Source organism: Dromaius novaehollandiae, chromosome 3 (assembly GCF_036370855.1).
Source record: "Dromaius novaehollandiae isolate bDroNov1 chromosome 3, bDroNov1.hap1, whole genome shotgun sequence".
NCBI lineage: Eukaryota > Metazoa > Chordata > Aves > Casuariiformes > Dromaiidae > Dromaius > Dromaius novaehollandiae.
Window position 1 is genome coordinate 64,018,789 of NC_088100.1, and position 15,445 is coordinate 64,034,233.

The 15,445-nt window shown below is 38.1% G+C and overlaps 1 protein-coding gene across 5 annotated transcripts in view; it reads left to right on the forward strand.

The window, feature by feature from the left end:
- Positions 1-15,445, forward strand: part of PDE7B (phosphodiesterase 7B) — a 192,254-nt gene that overhangs the window by 140,155 nt on the left and 36,654 nt on the right. For all 5 annotated transcript variants that reach the window (XM_064509024.1, XM_026120540.2, XM_064509025.1 and 2 more), the window contains one exon: positions 5,978-6,061. In XM_064509024.1, coding sequence (XP_064365094.1) covers positions 5,978-6,061 — 84 coding nt within the window. The remainder of the gene's footprint in view (positions 1-5,977; positions 6,062-15,445) is intronic.

Here is a 15,445-nt window from a genome sequence, read left to right on the forward strand (position 1 = left end):
AGGGCTTTATGAGCAGATTGCCAGTTTCTCTTTCTAGCATGTATCTCGATAGACACAAGCAGTACTGTTAATATTGTTTAAGCAGCTAAGATAGGGCAGTTGTACAGATTTTAGTAAAGGAGGGCAGCAATTACAGTTGCCTGGTACAGCCAGGCTGGACCAGTAGTTCATGTTGAGGTTGAGATCTACCATCCACCCCGAATACAATTTAATAAGAAAATAGAAGACTGAAATGTTTCATCTTCAACCATTGCTGATCTGGAGATGGCATTTTATATAGCTGAAATTCAAGTAACTGAGTGGTAAAAAAAAAAATCAAAATATTTATTTTTTAAGTGAAAGAGGCTTTTTCCTAGGAATTGAAATCTCCATGGGAAATGCCTATTTTCATTCAACTTGTTGAAGTTTCTGCTTTGAAAGAGGAAAGAGATAAAAACTTTGAAAATTAATTCAAGCCTTAAGCTGAGAATGTATTACCTGTACAAGCAACAGCGTTCATTTATTTACTTATTACTGCTTGGAGGTTGTATGTTCACAGGGTAGACTGCTGCAGGGGGAATCTCTTTTAGAAAGCTTTCCACCAAAGCTGGAATGACATTTGAAACATCAACAACTCATCTTCCTCCATCTCAGAAATCCCAAGCCTTTTTATTAACTGAAATAGTAAAAGAGCCAGGGACTCCATGGAGTCCACTAGAGGCCTTATTACTGCCATTCTGTTTTCCATGGAAAGTACTCAGCCACTGCAGTATGTGTCCTGAAACAGTCAGCTTAAGAAATATTTGGATAAAATCGTAGAAAAGTCTGACTAGAGTAAATACTTGTAACCTCTTGTGAATTTTCTGTGGTATTCATGACTTACCACATGGAGCTGTATACTAAATAAAATCAATGATTTGGTGGCTCATCCTAACTTCTGGTGCATGAAGCAGCTTTGTTGTTTTGTCATGGCTGTAGCCCTGTTTTCTCTCCTAATTTGTTGTGCTTGCTCAGTGAAATGGAATCCCACGTAATTTCAGGCAAGTCTTGGAGAAGTTTTTTTTGTTAGTGCAGATGGTTCTTCACTCCAGATGTCGAGGCAGCTCCGAGCTGCCTAATTCTTTCCTTAACCCTTCTGTCCATCTTGAAATTACATTGACACTCTGGTTGCAGTGGTATTGTGTTTCTTGCCCCATATTTGATTTTTCTGTACTATAATTTGTCATGCGTGTCAGTCCTTGCTATCAGCTGTATAATGTGCCACATAGATGCCTGTTACCTTCTCCACGTTTGTTTGGTTTGTTTTCATATGTTTGTTTTAACGAGGAAAAGGTAAAATTCAAGCGCACAGTGGTTTCCTTCAGAAATGTCTCCTCTGGAAGGTCTCGTGGCTGCATCTAGTTCCCAGCTCCCCCAAGGCTCGAATTCTTCATGTTTGTAATCAGAGATGTTCCAGCCCTGTATCTTTGGCCTGAGGACATGAAAGAGGACCTGTACCCTTACCGTTTCCCTTTGCCCTCTCTGTTTCACTTGGGAACACAATGAGCTGTCAAAATTTCCTGCCTTGTTTCCACAGAATCCTTCCTTTCACGGCAAGAAGGACTATTTATCTAAAACTGCTAATTGTATAAATTGTCAGAGCAATTGTTTAGCTTGACTTTAATCTGGAAAGCAAAGGGATGGAAGTTTACACAAGGGAACCAGGTTCCATATCATGTATCTGTGCAGATCAAGTCTCCTAGTATGCTTTGGAGACCCCGGTCCATACAGGAATATGGATACCAAGTGGAAATTTGGACATACATAAACCAGTCCATTTCTCCCCACCTACCACAGGATCATAATCCTTGGCAGGCAAATGTGTTACTGTGTAGTAACTCAATCACTAAAATGGCAAGTGCTGGTGTAGAGGCCTAGGATACTGATGAAAGTCCCCCTCAAAAACCCTGTATCTAAAGAAAAAGAGAGTCCGGTGTTTTGCCATTAATAGCCCTTGCCTTAAAGAAATTAGAAATCACGTGCTATCATGTACATCTGGTGCAATCCATATTTTTATTATCTCCGTTGAGTGTACTTACATGTTATTAAAAGTCATGGAGAAGAATATGTTTTCCAAACACGTCAGCCAAGAAGGGACTAGAGGAAGGCAGGTGTGGTTGATTTAGCCCACCACCACTTCCTAACTAATCTTTCTCTGATGATGTAGCAAGAGACTAGGTGGCACCTGGCAAGGTATTTTGAAATAACAGATTCATTAGGTAGAGCTACTTGATAACATCTTTTACTCATCAGAAACTTGCCTTTCCTGAGGGTAAAGTTAATAATCCTTGAACATAAAGTTTTTAGTGGCTTTTACTAAACAAGTGGGGATGCAGATTTATTCTGCATATAGATTTCTGCAGTGCTAGCTACAGCCCAATCTTTTATTGTCTGTAAAAAATGCAAAATGACACAGTCAACTGGAATAATCAGCAATTTTCCACTACTTCAGCCTCAAGTCCTCAGGTTTGCTGCTTAAAATTCATTCGCTTTGGCTTTGCTTGAAGAACACAGAACTGGTAGCAAGTCTGTTGATTATCATGCATGATCTTTAACTATTTCAGGTCAAATCAAGATTTATACAACCCTTGCCATCAGCAACTTAGATTGTTTTCATCTCCTCCTTCAGAATCTTATTCTTCTGATGATCTGAATGGTTCTTTTTCCTTTCTGGTAGTTATCAAAATGAGGATTACTCCATGAGGATTTTCCTTTTATGGAATGACTCTCTAGTGTCCTGGTCACCTTTCTAGAAGACACTCTCTGCACTTTTTGCAAGAGGAATTCAGTTTTCTCAGACACAGTATTTCAGATGAACTTACACCAGGTGTTTTGTCTAATGTTATCAATACCTGCCTAGATTTCCCCTTCTTTACTGGAATTACCTTGCCTGAATAATGTATATATGTATCTGAGTTAGCTAGGCTTTAATTCTGCAGGAGACAGCAGCAGGACCATGAGAGGAAGTTGGGCTACCAGGAAAATGTATGTGGAAGTTGCAGGTAGATGGGGCATAGAGCAGCTGTGGCAGAGCAGGTAGCAGTAGCAGTGAGATGTATTTAAAATAGTTGTAGCCACATATACCTGCTATCTCCAGCTTTGTGTTATCATCAAATTTCATTAGTATTCTCCTACTTCTGTGCCCTGAGATTAATAAAATTTTTAACACTGTTCTCAATATGAATCTCTGAAAGACCATGACAGTAATTGTTCCCCAGCAAAATAGTTTTCTTTCAGCACACCTTATTATCTTCTTACCTTTAGTCTTTTCCAAATAACTGTATTTGTACTTGTCTCTTGCCTTCCCTGATAGGCTTATTGAAGTCCATATGCTTGAAACACGCTACATTTTTTTTTCTTGTCTAACAATTAACTATTTTATTCAAGGTATTTCAGTATCAGGTTTTAGCTTGTATGGTTTACTTTTGGTAAGCCCACATGGCATTTTCTTCTGTGTTCCAGTTGTCTACTTACCTTTAACATTCTCTTCATCAAAATTTGGAATCAGAGTTGGATAATTTTTTCTATCTGTAAATGTGTATGCCTTTGTTTTTCTCTAGTAATGTGATACCTTTCTTGATCTGATAGATTTATTCTTTCATATCCAGAAAGAAAATCATTCTTTCTGGTTTTACAGTATCATGTGTCTTTCTTTTTTCAGATTTTTTGATTTGGGATTTCTGTCTTTCAAAGTGTTCTGAGTTATTTGCTGATTTACTCACATCGGTGACATGTTTATCGGTTCTGTTTGCAGTTTGCTGTTAATTCATTGGTGCGTATAGAAAAAACAAAAGCCTAGATCAAGGCAAGCTCTGAATTTACACCCGTTCTTAATTTGCTGGTGCTTGTTCTAGTGACAGGCTCAAGCCTGTCTGATTTTTTTGGTTTACATTATGTGTACCATACAGCTGCCATTCTTACTCTTTCTGCATGACTCACCCAATTTGATGGGTCTACCTGTGGCAGAAAGCAGTACATGTAAGTTAGGCTGCTAGCTTGTGGACTATGACTCATGGGTGCTGATGAATCTTGCTTCGGTATTTTACAAAGGATTCAGCTCTTTGCTCCACCCATCTGCCCTTTAGCAGAAGGATCACAGAAAAATAGGTTTCTATGCCGCAGCTGCCACAGTCACACATTATTTTAAATAGCTAATGAAGATAGGCCCATGCAGTTATCACATATTTGAACTGCAGCAGCTGAAGAGTTGCACCTCCTGCCCCTGCTGTCAGTGGGGGTAAGTGGGGTCAGTAATGGCTCGCGTTGTTTGGGGCTGGTTCCTTAGAGCCAGTGACAGGCAGCTCATGGTTGCCAAGTGGGAGTTGAATACAGTCAACACATGGTCTATCTCTGGGGACAAAAAAGCAAAATACAAGTAGGGAAGAGGAAAAAAAATAGATTTATACTTTAGATTGTGTTTGTGAAGTGATTGTGTTTGAAATATCCTTAATTTGACTGCATGCTCCTATGTCTTTCATGCCTCTAAGGACTCCTAGAGGGAACAGAAGACTTTCTCTGCCTAGAATATTCAGCTTAATAGTTTTTTACTTGGCCTTCATCCCTTAAAAATAATTGTAAGCATATTTTTAGTGAAGAGAAGATAGAAAAAATAACAGTATCTAAGTAGGTCCTTCTTTTGTGCTGCAAGATGTTTTCTTGTTTCTAAACATCAGCAGTAGAAGCTAGCAGCCAAATTCTTCAATTCTTTTTGTTTAGACTACTGAGATGCTGCATTCAGATCCCAGAGGAAACATTATTCAAAATAACTAATAATTCATAATTTTATTGCAAACTTTGAGAGGCCCACAGTGCGAGCTGTCTCACCATGCGAGCTGTCTCAGGAAGTACTGTGGGTGTGCTTTCAACACTATGGCCTGTGTTTCTAGAGAGGAGGAATGAATCTTGTAGAGAACTTTTGAATACTTCAACCCCAGCTCCCAAAATCTCCATGCTCAGTTTTATTTAAGAATATTTAACACTTTGGTCTTGTGATTTACCTATAAAGACATGAGTGAATTACAATGCAAGATATTTAAAATTATGGAAGTGTAAAAATTATATCTGCTTCCCAGTACTTCCTACCTATGTAGAGATTTTGCAACTGCTATTCATGCTGAACAGTATTTCACTTAAATCCGTTTTGCCTGTTTCATCAATATTACGTGGTAAGTCAGGTTCTAGTCAATGTGAATTACACAGTGATACTAATTCTTACAACTGCATTGTAATTTTGTAATATTTAAATATATACTCTAAGTCTCTGGAGTGATGCTTATCTCAGAATATTGACTTTCATTTGAAGAAAGCAACTTCAGTGTTTGAAAAGGAAAAGGACAAAATTTTCTGGAATGCTGAAATAGCAGAAAATGAAAAAGAAACCAAAATATGTTCCTTTTTTATCATCGCATGAGTTTGAGACCAGTCCCATCCCATGACTTCGGAGATTTGGTGGGGGGAAGGTTGGTTTGGGGTTTTTTTGGTTGTTTCTGGGTTTGGGGTTTTTTTGTTTGTTTGTTTGTTTTAGCAGAAACAGTTGGCAGCATTAGTCTTGTTAGATTTGGATCATTCGCAGAATATCATTGTACTGTGAGCCTAGTCCCAGGTTGAGTCCTTCGAGTTTAATGTCGCAACATTCAGAATCTGAGTGGCGTTGTTCGAACAAAAAACTAGACTGCAGAGCTCTCCTGAAGCAGTGCGAGTCTCCTTACTGGTTGAGAAGCTGTTCAATAGGATGGATATGTCTTTTTAGACCTTTTGCTCTGATGAGAGGATCAACTGCACTGCTTTACTAAATGCATGGATGCATACAGGGATGTCATGGGAGACAATCTTTTGGACCTGAGTTTTCCCACTAGAGGAGTGTAGCGTCACCAGTTTGAACAGAAAATAGATCTAGACCTAAACAACAGAGAAAGGCAGCTACCCCTTCTAACATGTCTGGGGATTTTGTGTTTTGCAGGAGATGCACAGGTGAGAGGTCAGACAGGGGTTCTCGCTGAGCGCCGCGGCTCCTACCCATTTATCGACTTCCGTCTTCTTAATAGTAAGTGCAACCCCTCACTTAGTTCTGAATTTTTAAAATATATTAAAATCAGTGTTGAAAGTATATGACCAAAGTATTTTGTTTCATACATATTTGTAGTCTAGCTGTCTTCATAGAGTCAGCATCAATAATTCTATTATTCCCACTTAGTGTTTGACTGTGAAATGTTTTGATTATGTGAATACTGTCCATAATGCTAAGTCTGTCAAGTAAATACAGTAGTGCCATGGTGTGTGCTGTGGGGGAGGAAGGGGGGGGGTGTCAGAATTAAAAACATAAACCTCTGTGTCCTTTAGCTTCTCGGCCAACAGTTGGAACAGATTTATGTTAGTCTGTTATCCGGTCGTATAGAATTGGCAAAGAAGGGGAACATGTGACATCACTGACCAGTGGTTTACAATAACATTAATTTTTCCAACAATTAGAACCCAATCCAAAGCCCCATGGAGTCTTCTCATTGACGTCAATGGATTTTGGGTCAGGCCAGCAGTGAACATCTGTTAAAAATAATCTTAACCTCATTTTGATGGAAGTTATTTTGCCACTGTTGTAAATAAAGGAGGGCAAATCTTAAAAAAAAAAAAAGGGGGGGGGGGAAGGAGGGGGTTCAACTCATGAATTCTCTGTACTGACACAGACCCATTAACCAGTGTGCAAAAATAAAAAAGAATGAATTCTTGGTCTTGAGCCCTCTAGCATTCAGTGTAACCCTGAAGTTCAGATACAAGCAGATCTAGAAGTATCCTGATGTGTTGCACAGATCACTTGTTTTAACATTTGAAACAGAAGTTATTTACTGTCCTCATCAAAATAGACTGAAACTCCAACAGTTTGTTTAGTGATTACAGTTTTAATCTTCTAGTGATTATGCTTTTCATTAAAAAGCAATTATGAAACCAAAGTTTTAAATCTTCTTGCTGTAACTGCTTTCCAGAACTACTAGGAAGAGCAGGGAGGTAGGTGGCAGAAAGGGAGGAAAGAAGAATAGCTGAAAAGGGTGAGGCCTGACGTGGAAGCAGGAGAAAAGAGCAACTAATAAAACGGGCTTGGGCTCTGATATGCTGCATTCCCACAAGCTGGCAAAATTACTACAGTCTGGCAAAGTGCTTGCTTTCAGTCTTGTTTAAAAAAGGTATTTTCTAGGTCATAAGTCCATCAGACTGCTTGCTATGGCTGAGCTAGAAAGACATAAGGGCTAAGATGGGTCCAGCAATTTGCCGAGGACAAACAAGGAATAATACAGTGGTTGAGCAGAGTTCTGAGGATAATTTCATTCTGGCTTGCCCGTGAAAAATGTGAAGAAAAAACTGTTTTAGGCTAAGTGGAAATATTATGGTTGATTCTCTTATAAAGATGGAAAGTATATAAAACACTTCTTGTTCACACAGTAGAAGTGAATAAATGTCCACATCTGTGTGCAACTAGATTAATTCATTATTTCTTTATTTTAGATGTATACATGTTACTTAAATTTCTCATCATATATGTTCTTTCCTCTCCCTGATAAAAGAAACTAAAAATTTTTCAGCTTTTTGTTTGGAGATAGACTTTTTTTTTTTTTTTTTTTTTTTTACTCCCTGTAGCTGAACCCTGCCGTCCTTCAGATCCTGCCAACTTCTGGGAAGTGCTAGTGCTTTCCTTGGGATGTCTAGCAGGAGATCTGTGAAGTGAGATGTAGTGGTGCATGCTGAGCCTTTGATCATGCAAGGAGTAGAGCAGTCAGCTTAACCCTTCTGCTATAACTACCAAATTTGAGAGATGCCTTGCTCTATAGGCACCTTCAAGCCCAGTGCTCCCGTATAGGCAGCTGGGTCTTCTGTGCTTCTATTCCTGTGTGCTCTCTCCTGAGGGCTCCTGATTTATTCTTTCTTTTTGCTGCTTTTCCTTAACCCAAAAGTAGATCTGAACTGAGGCTGATCATGTTTGGTCTCTCTATATGTACGAAAAAGCCATGATCCCGATTTGGGATTTCTCATTGTTTTCAGTTTTTTGTGTATCTCCTCTTTTCTGCCTTGGAGTTGGTGCTAGGCTACTTTTTTAGTCCAAAATCTTGTGATTTCTAGGCACTTGACTACTAATTTTGTAGATGGCAAGTGCACTGGACCAAGCTTACTTGATGTCCAAAAGTACATGAATGCACTCAGTGCCTGAGCATGCAGATATGTGTATTTCCAGGAAGTAAATAGGTTTTCATTTTATTTGTCTATATATCCATCTGTCAAATCACTTTCCTCTATACATATTGTATAAGCGGTAAAAGAAACATGGTTGCTGTACATCCTAACAAAAAGAAACAGATCACATGAATGTCACTATTGCAAGCTTTTTTGAAAAGTGCCCAAGTAATGCTTACAGTAAAACTCTGATACCATGTTTTGGTATCAGTTTGTTTTGGACAAGCAATTGTTGATGGACAGCAATTGTATACTAAAAAACTGTTACCATGAGGAAGAGAGGGATGAGGCAGAGAAAATTTTATGGTCAATATCCTCAGAATTTATAAGGAAGTGCATCATAAACATTACTCCACCTTCTCGCTAATTCAGACAAATGGAGCTTAAATAGATCCATCTGATAATTCTCTATAATACCATCTGAAATAGTATTCCAAATACAATACCACCATTTTTCAAAATCAGTAAAAACACTGAAGCTCACTCTTAAACAAATACTTAACATTTTCTTTAAAATTTCAGGACATGACTAATGGCAACAACATTGCTTAATTATAACCGTTTTAACATACTTACAAATTCAGTCAAACTAGAAAATTTTTCCCTACTATGTCTTGTATGGGTTAACATTGAGTAGACCATATCTTTTGTTTTTTCTGGATTCCTGTAGTAACGTCACTGCGTAATTTAAGATGCTGTTAAGTCTTTTTGGATAGAAAAACTTCCTGTCTTCTGAAAATGGGATCTTCTATAGCCATAATCAAAGCCAACTGGATTAGTGTTAGCTTCTTGCTGTTTGAGCTAATGTCTGTGATGCCATCTAAACATTCCTCCAGTGCCTGTCTGTGATATATAGAAACTTAGTGAGAGTTATTTCACTTTGTGAGTACCACGTTGTCAAGGCCATGAGGATTTTGCAGGATCCTATCTGGAGGAAACACAAGTCTTTAGCATCTTCCTGTCTTTTTGGTACATAGTTGCAAGCTTTTCTTGAGCCGTGCCTGGTGAGTTTTGGAACTAGGACATAATTCTAGAATACAGAATTGAATGTAAAATACACCCTTGTCACCAGGGACTCCAGGTTTCCATGTTGCTAGGAGTGTACATTTGCCTCAGCCTCCTGAGTTGGTCCCTGCAACTTGTGGAGACCTGCATCGCCGACCAGACGCTCATTCCTGTTGATAGTATGGACCCAGCACCTCCAGGGGAAACTATGTAGCAGCTCCCCTCCTCAGGAAAGCTGGGGCAGATGACATTAGCCAGCCCAATATTAAGATCAGCAAGAGGCAAGCTGACCAACCATTTTTCCATCCTGCCATAATAAAGACAAGAGGACCACTCGCTCCTAATGGCCACAGGTACACCTCAGAAAAAATAAGCCAAACATGGCAGACCCGAGGCCACATGTTTACTAGAGCGCTTATGAGCAAATATTCAACTTTACGAATGTCTCCTAAACTGGAAGGTACAAATTTTGCACAGTCTTAGAGGTTGATAGGAAAAATTGGGAAAGAGTTTCCTCTTTTTGCAAATAAGACATTCCTTAAAATGGGAGCAGCGGAACAAAGATGAGTGAGTGACATTCTATTAAAAAAAAAAAAAAAAGTGACTGAACACTGAGAAACTCTATTTTCCAGAATGAGTAATGGGATGGAATAGAGGAGTATTAAGTGCTGTAGAGCAACATGTATAAATGGTGTAAGATTGATTCCAAACCAAAACCTCACAAATTTTAGGAAAGTTTGACTCTAAAGTTGGTAGATCTAGCTTGTAACTGAAACAACACAGGCTGAAATTAATGATGGCAGTTTATTGGCACTTCTGCATTTCTATAAATTAAATTAACCTTTATGCATTCCCAAGACAGAAGAGTGGTTAATCTGAATATGTGTAGTGTATTAATTTAGAATTTGAAGCACTTCTACAGTGAAAACTAACTTCATCCAATTTTCCTTTGAGTGAAGCACAGTTTGGATTTCAGAAATAAAGGGTCTTAGTAGTAAGGCAGCAGTAATTTAATTCTCTGATTGACTAAGTTGCTCAATGAGTCATTGAACCAGATCACTCCAGTGACTAATATGCCGTGATTAAAATAGATTTCATTATCTCATGATGAGTTATGTTGGTGACCAAGATGGCACGTTTCTTCATTGCATTAATTAAAAGTTTGAAGGAATCCCATGTGATAAATCTAGAATGAGAGATGGACATGCAGCAGTAACCAAGAAGACCTCACCCTGGTCCAGTTTTATTGGATACTGTGTTCTATTTCTAGATTAAATAAAATAGACAAAATAACATAAGTTACATAGGGGATGAGTAACCTTTCATTTACAACCTTGCTTGTCAAGCTTCCAGTCACAAAACAAGGAAATTCTTAAGAGTTACACACTGGTTCTTCAGTTCCCACCTTCTTTGTATTTAACTTTTCTTTGTATTGAATTTTTGCTTCCAAATTACAAAATTATTAGCTTCTAATTGACTATATTTAAATATCTCTGTCATAGAGGAATAGATTTAAAACTATTTCTGTTTACACTTTTAGCTTGTCCTGAAAAATTCTGCATCAGGGACACCTCGTTTTTATCACAGCATCAGTAGTCCTATTGCTTTCATTATTTTGCACCTATGTGTTTTCAGTAGCCCATCCACAGTAAATACAAGGCTCTGACAGAATTTATGTCGCTATATATTGATATAGGAGAGAGAAGAAGGAAAGGGAAAGGATGCAGTATATGACCAATGCAGTCAAGCAAAACCAGAGTCTCTTTACCAAAATGGTGTTACTTCAGTTAGTCAGGCTCAAAGAAAATCCCGTTTTCTTACACTTTGTGCAACAGATATGTACATTCAGATCTCTGTGGGATCTGAGAATACCTGAAAGGTCAAAATATGTTCGTAGACACTGCAAACGTATAGAGGCTACTTTATTCTGTATGTTAACCTACCTAAGATCTATTAGCATGCAGGCAGAAGTTAAGTCCGAAAAAAAGTGCTGCAAGCTTAGCTCAGCAAATTAAATTCATTTAGACAGTATACTTTTAGTGATAGACAGTGATGCACAGTGATATTATGTTCTGTTCAGTCTCTATCCTTGATTTGTTGTCTGATTTGGGTCAAGCAAACTGGTTTTCAGTTTGTTTTTTTGTGTGTAAAGTGGTGCTTTGCAGGCATGTGATGAATTAGATACTGTAAAAACAAAAACTATTGTCAGGGTCAGTAGGGAGAGATATGAAGTCTCCATCTCAAAGAACCAAAGTCTGTGGACTTTTGAATCTGTGGTTTCTGCCAGTCTACAGAAAGGTCCATTTGCAAAATTTACATTCATTTTTGGTTTTGGATTCTGAACAGCTACAAAGCTTTCTGGTACAGCCCATCTCCAGGGAAAATAAAACCTAACCACAGCCACCAACCCAAAATTGAACTATCAAGTAACCTGAAGCCAAATGTATGAGGTTAAAAAGGTTTGGTTAACTGTCTTGTTTTGTTGCCTTTGGCTAGGAAAAGAAGTGGGAGTGAGAGATGCCTTTTTAGATATTTCTGACCCAGGTTACGTTAGGACACAACAAGTCTTGTGAGGAGGTTTCAAGGACTCACTGGATTACTCAGATCCCAACCCAGCCTGTAGAGATGAGACTAAAGTTCCAGATGGTTATTAAATTAGAAAGGGAAAGATCTTATGAGGTCTGCATCATTTCTACATAATACCGTCTTTAGTTCCTCGTGGATAAGTACATCCAAAAGATACTCATCAACATCCCAAAGGCACGCAGGCCTTTTAATCTGGTTAGGCCTGCGTCTGGTTTGAATGACAAGAGTATTTCCCAAACTGAATTCGGCTTTCAATTTCCTATTCAAGAAAGAGGAATTAGGATTCTCTTAATAATGTTTCAGCACAAAGATGGTTCTGTTTTCTAGTAACACTTCACTATAATCACAAAGTTCTTCCTGTCACTGGAAGTCAATCTGTTTTTCCTCCCTGTATTCTCATCAAAAGAACAGCTGTTTTGGAGGGGTCATGTATGTGTGCATTTTAAGAGTTATCTGAGGTATTTAATAAAAAGGTAGACTGAGAAGTATATTCTACTTGCTGCCGTTCATGCTCTTTGATTACATTCTGCTCTTCATTCCTTGTAGTAAAGTAGAAAGCCAGAGTGTGAAATTGATTCATGTGTGTTTTTCATATGCTAACAAAATGCACTAGTTTGGCTTGCGAGTGCTTCAGGAGAGCTCATGAGAGCAAGCAGAGCAAACAGGAAAAACAGCTGTGCTGCATACACAAAGTCCTAGTGAACACTGACACAAGTATACAGGTTTGTAACATGTTCATTTCTTTTATACAGGTTTGAGATTCAAATCAGCAGAGTGTTCCTTTAAATTTTTCCAAATGAGTGTCTCCTTCTGCCACCCCACCTTCTTTTCCCTGATTAGAAAAGGGAAAGGGTGTACTGAAGATAACGCTGAGGACACTTTCCAAATGACCAAAGGAAAAGAAAGAACAAGGAGAAAGGATCATTAAGATGATAAATGAAAGTTGGGCTTGCCGTTATTACAGGTTATGTTGCTTTTTCTCCAGGGGAATGAAGGGGGAGGGAATGTACCATTTCCCGTTAGAAAAACTATAATCAGCTGTAGACCATCTGCAGTCGTAGGAAAAAAGATCCTGACTCTGCTACTGTACAGAGATTGAAGTGGCAAAGTGAAGGTTCATATTGAAATAATAAAAGCTGTGTGGTGAAAAGGAACACAACACGTTTCCTAATAACTTGTAGGAGTCTTAATAAAGGATTCCAAAATGTTTGTTTGCGTAAAGATGACTGATGACACCAATAAAGGCTGAAAAACTGAAAAGAAACAAATCTAAATGTATCTTAAATTTAGATTTTAATCTATTCCTCTTCCTGTTACCAAGGCTAGTATTCTGTTACTTAATTAGCCTTTGAAACCCTTGCTTCTCCAGAATTTGGTGAAATGGCATAATTCAATATCTGCATAGTTCTGAAGTTCTGTAGTCTGTTTCAGACAGTCTCAAAAGGAATATATTTTGGGAGGTAGGGAAACTATATGACTAGTATTTTTCAAGATGCTGACGATTATAGGGGAACCTGATGATCTGGGAATCGACCTGCTTTAAGTCATGGTCACTTCAAGTATAGTGTTCAAACAGGAGGAGGAAGCCCCACAGTAAGGTGACCTGTCAAGTTAGTGTCCCAGATTCTGTCACATTACATTAACTACCTTCACCCAAGAAGCATATGAGCACCTCTTCTGTAAACGGGATTCTGCACTGTTTTTGCGCAATTGTGCAGCTGGTTGAGAATGGTATCTTGACTCAAAATGGAAAATTTAAAAGTTTCTTTTTTCATTCTGCTAATTTTTTACTTTTCTCTGGTGTGTTCAGAGTCCCACTCTTTCTCACAGCCTCTTCCTAACTGAAAGAATTATGTTCAGCTGTTCAAAGAAAAATAATACATTTGTCACCCATATGGACAATGCCAGCTAATGGAAAGCACTTGACCTTTAACACTGAATATTATCAAGAGTCAAGGAGCAAAGAACTTAATACACAAATCATAGTATACCAAAACTTTAATTTACAGCAAGGATAAAGAAGACTGTGAATGAAATTATTTTTACTGATTCATTACTCACCTGCATTTATGGATTTTGAATGTTAGTATAATTAACATTTATATCACCATAATCACAAACACTTGGGGACAATACTTGAAAGCAAGTATTACAAATAACTGTTCTGCCCCTAAACAGTCATTGTTACTTAGTCTTTGAAAACCTTTGAAAAACTGTGTGCTGTTAGCTTCTGAGACATTTCACAGAGGATTTAAGCATATCCTCCCCTGTAGCATTTTTAATTTTTTTAATACATAAGAAGAACAGATGAAAACAAAGAGTTGATAACACATCTTTTTGGATTCTCCCCTAGTTTGGGAAAGTCCTGTGAGGATTTCTACATTTACGAGATTTCAGTACAACATGTTTGTCTTTAGGTATTGCATAGCGTACCATGTCCATTCTATCTTTTTAATTGTTGTGGACAACATATATTCAGATGATAACATTGATACTGGCTCAACCCTACTACTGTTTTTGAGTCAAACCTTTCTTTGTGTCAGGTTCTGACAAGAGCCTCAAAAGATTCGGAAGCACCATTAGAGCACTTACCTGAACTTCCTGGTTCTTCTACACTAAACTGAAAGCTTTTGAGCAACAAATATTTTACATAGGTTTTTGGTGCTCTGTGTGTTCTCTCTGGCCTTTCTTCAAATCTGCAGTATTTCCTTTCTGAAGGATTTTTTGAACTGCAAGGTGCAGGGGAACAGGAAAGACTAGGTCACAAGAGAGAGGAGAGGTTACCTGTACGTCCCCCAGTTTACCTTCTCAGAAATTCAAATTTGAAATATGAAGTTTGGGATTAATTGTTACTTGTGGCAGTTCAGCTGTCCTTACTCCTGCGACTGTTGTATTTTGGATAATATGACAAGTTTGTGAAAAAAGTAGCTATCAAGAAGACAGAGCAATTTTTTCTATCAATCATCAGTATTACGCTCTTTTCTTTATAAGAGAAATTTAGCAACCAAGTCATGCAATGTGTATGCCAAACAAGACTTCAGTAAAGGTGATCTAAAATCTAAATTTAAATGCCTGGTGTGATTTGACAGAAAAAACTACTGGCAAACACCCATTATTCCTCATTAGTCAATTAAATATATCTAGAGCTTTCAAATAAAAGCTTTGCAGTCAGTTGTCAAAACAGGAAGCAGTGCAGGAAATTGCCCCCATAATGTATAGGATCAGAACCAGATTGTTTCCTAGAGTCCTCTCTGTTTGCAAACTATCTGGACAGTAAATCTTTTTCTGTTGCCAGTTTGATCCTGTCACCTTATCTTCCAGCACTTTTGTGTCAATCCTGTCTGATTCTTTGGGCTTTTCTTTGAACATCTGGGAATGAGTCCAGCATGTCTTTACATTCTCAGAAGATGGGGAGGGGGCATTATAAACTGTATGAGTCTAAGGCAGGTGTTTAAAGACGTAATATATGTTCATTGGGTTTGCTCTGCATCCTTTTGGGGAAAAAATAAAAACATTTCCTGCTTCTGAATCAGCTAGCTATTTGAAGATTAATAAACCTGTTGTTATCTACTTACGAGCTGAATGACCTGTTTTTATTGTACGCTGAAGTGCAATAAAA